Source organism: Gopherus flavomarginatus, chromosome 1, assembly GCF_025201925.1.
Source record: "Gopherus flavomarginatus isolate rGopFla2 chromosome 1, rGopFla2.mat.asm, whole genome shotgun sequence".
NCBI classification, from domain to species: Eukaryota; Metazoa; Chordata; order Testudines; family Testudinidae; genus Gopherus; species Gopherus flavomarginatus.
The window spans coordinates 265,661,959-265,664,477 of record NC_066617.1 but is presented as its reverse complement, the minus strand read 5'-3'; the positions used below and the strand labels follow the sequence as shown (position 1 = coordinate 265,664,477).

Here is a 2,519-nt window from a genome sequence, read left to right as displayed (position 1 = left end):
GTTATTGCTGCTTGCTATGTGCTCCACAATCTCTGTGAAAGTAAGGTGGAGACCTTTATGGCGGGGTGGGAGGCTGAGGCAAATCACCTGGCCGCTGATTACGCGGAGCCAGACACCAGGGCGATTAGAAGAGCTCACCAGGAAGCAGTGCACATCAGAGAAGCCTTGAAAACGAGTTTCATCACGGGCCAGGGAACGGTGTGACTGCTGTGTTTGTTTCCCCTTCATGAACCTCCCCCCCTTTATTGACTCCTCCTGTAAGCAACCCACCCTCCCCCTTCGATTACAGTCACTATAGAATAAAGTCAACATCGTTTAAAAAGCATGTATTCTTTATTAAAAGTCATTCCCTGTAAGCAACCCACCCTCCCCCTTCGTTTAAAAAGCATGTAATTATAAAAAGAGGAAGTTAATTAACAAGGTATCCCAGGAGTGGTTTGGCAGGAGGATAGGAGGGAAGGAAAAGGCCATTAAGCACATTTCAATGTAATGACAGCCTTTTGGTTGGACTGTCCACGGGGGTAGAGTGGGCTGGTGCATAAAGCCTTCCCCCACGCGTTCTTACATGTCTGGGTGAGGAAGACATGGAACATGGTGAGTACTGAGGGTGGTTAAACATGGGCTGCAGCGGCACTCTGTGACCCCGCTGCTCCTCCTGAAGATCCACCAGACGTCGGAGGATGTCAGTTTGATCACGCAGCAGCTCCAGCGTTGCATCCCACCACCGCTGATCTTCCTGCCTACACCTCTCATCTCGAGTGTCTCTCCTATCCTCACATTCGTCCTTCCTATCCTCACGTTGGTCCCTCCTGTTCTCACGTTCACTGGCATCTTTCTGGTACTTTGCTACCACGTCCTTCCACTCCCTCAGATGAGCTCTTTCATTGCGGGTTACTTCCATGATTTCTGAGAACATTTCATCTCGCGTCCTCTTCTTCCTCCACCTTATCTGAGCTAGCCTTCGGGATGGAGTAGGGAGGCTTGAAAAATGTGCAGCTGCATGAGTGGGGGAAAATAGGGAGAGAAGGATTTAAAAAGATACATTTTACAGAACAATGGTTATACTCTTTCACAGTGAACAACACTATTCACCTTACATAGCACATGTGATTTCACTACAAGGTCGCATTTTGCATTTTTTAATATTGAGTGCCTGCGGCTCTGGTGTTACAGATCTCACAGACGCAGGTCCGGGCATCACAATTCAGCTTGCATGCGGTCATGGTAAGGCAAAGCTTCTCCAGCCTTCATAAACACAGGTCCCTTTGCTGCTTCTTTCCTATTAACAAGGAGCAGCAGACGCCAGCCCCTCCCCTCCCCAATCCAATTCTCTAGAATTGCTTTACCCCTACCCCCACCGCATGGCTGGTATCATGGAAGATCACTGCTAATCACCCCCCTTCCTCCCCCCCCCACCGCGTGGCTGGTAGCTGGGAAGATTCCTGCTGGCCAAACGCTAAAAAGCTCAGCGCTATCCTTCCTCACCTCCCCTATCTCTCTGTCCCCTTACTTAAATTCCTTAATTTCAATCAGGTTTCCATGAACGATATCACTCTGCTGAGGATAACAGAGCGAGATAAAGAACGGATGTTTCTTGAATGCCTGCAATCACCGGGACCATACGCAGCTATGCTTTGTCATGCAATGATACCCGATTATTTGCTACATGCATGGTGTGGTAAAGTGTCCTACCATGGTGGACGGAACAAAGCTGCCTTGCCCAAAAACCTTCTGCAAAGGCTTTTGGAGTACCTCCAGGAGCGCTTCATGGAGACGTCTCTGGAGGATTTCTGCTCCATCCCCAGACATGTTAACAAACTTTTCCAGTAACTTTACTGGCCGCGAATGCATCCAAAGCCCTCATGGCAAATCAATCATTAAAAAACGCTTGCTTTTAAACCATGTTTTATATTTACAAAGGTACACTCACCAGAGGTCGCTTCCATGGCTTCACTGTCTGGGCTAGTGGCTTGGGAAGGCTGGGAGGGTAATTCTGTCTGGGTCACAAAAAGCTCCTGGCTATCGGGGAGAATGGAGTGCTGTGCGCTCTCTGCAAGCTCATCCTCCTCTTCCTCCTCCTCATCTTCCCCCTCCGCTGAATCCTCATCCATGGTTGAGATTATAACCCCCACCTCGGAATCCACAGACAAGGGGGGGTAGTGGTGGCGCAGCCCCCTAAAATTGCATGCAGCTCAGTGTAGAAGCGGCATGTTTTTGGCTCTGACCCTGATCTTCCCTTTGCTGCTTTGGTTTTATGGTAGGCTTGTCTGAGCTCCTTCACTTTCTCTCTGCACTGCACTGAGTCCCTGGTGTGGCCTCTCTCCATCATGGTCCTGGAAATTTTTTCAAAAGTTTTTTCATTTCGTCTTTTTGAACTCATTTCTGTTAGCACTGAATCCTCTCCCCCAAGCGATAAGATCCATTACCTCTCGTGCGGTCCATGCTGGTGCTCTTTTCTATTCTCAGGAGACTGCATTGTTACCTGTGCTGATGAGCTCTGCGTGGTCAACTGTGCTGAT

General features: G+C 49.0%; 1 protein-coding gene across 1 annotated transcript; it reads right to left on the bottom strand.

Moving 5' to 3' along the window:
• Nucleotides 1-314: 314 nt before the first annotated feature.
• Nucleotides 315-2,230, bottom strand: LOC127050053 (uncharacterized). Its single transcript, XM_050951591.1, has 2 exons — nucleotides 1,931-2,230; nucleotides 315-996 (listed from the first exon to the last, which is right to left on the bottom strand). The coding sequence occupies exons 1-2, from the start codon at nucleotides 2,109-2,111 to the stop codon at nucleotides 482-484; spliced, it is 696 nt and encodes a 231-aa protein (XP_050807548.1). The 5' UTR covers nucleotides 2,112-2,230; the 3' UTR covers nucleotides 315-481.
• Between the last annotated feature and the right edge of the window lie 289 nt (nucleotides 2,231-2,519).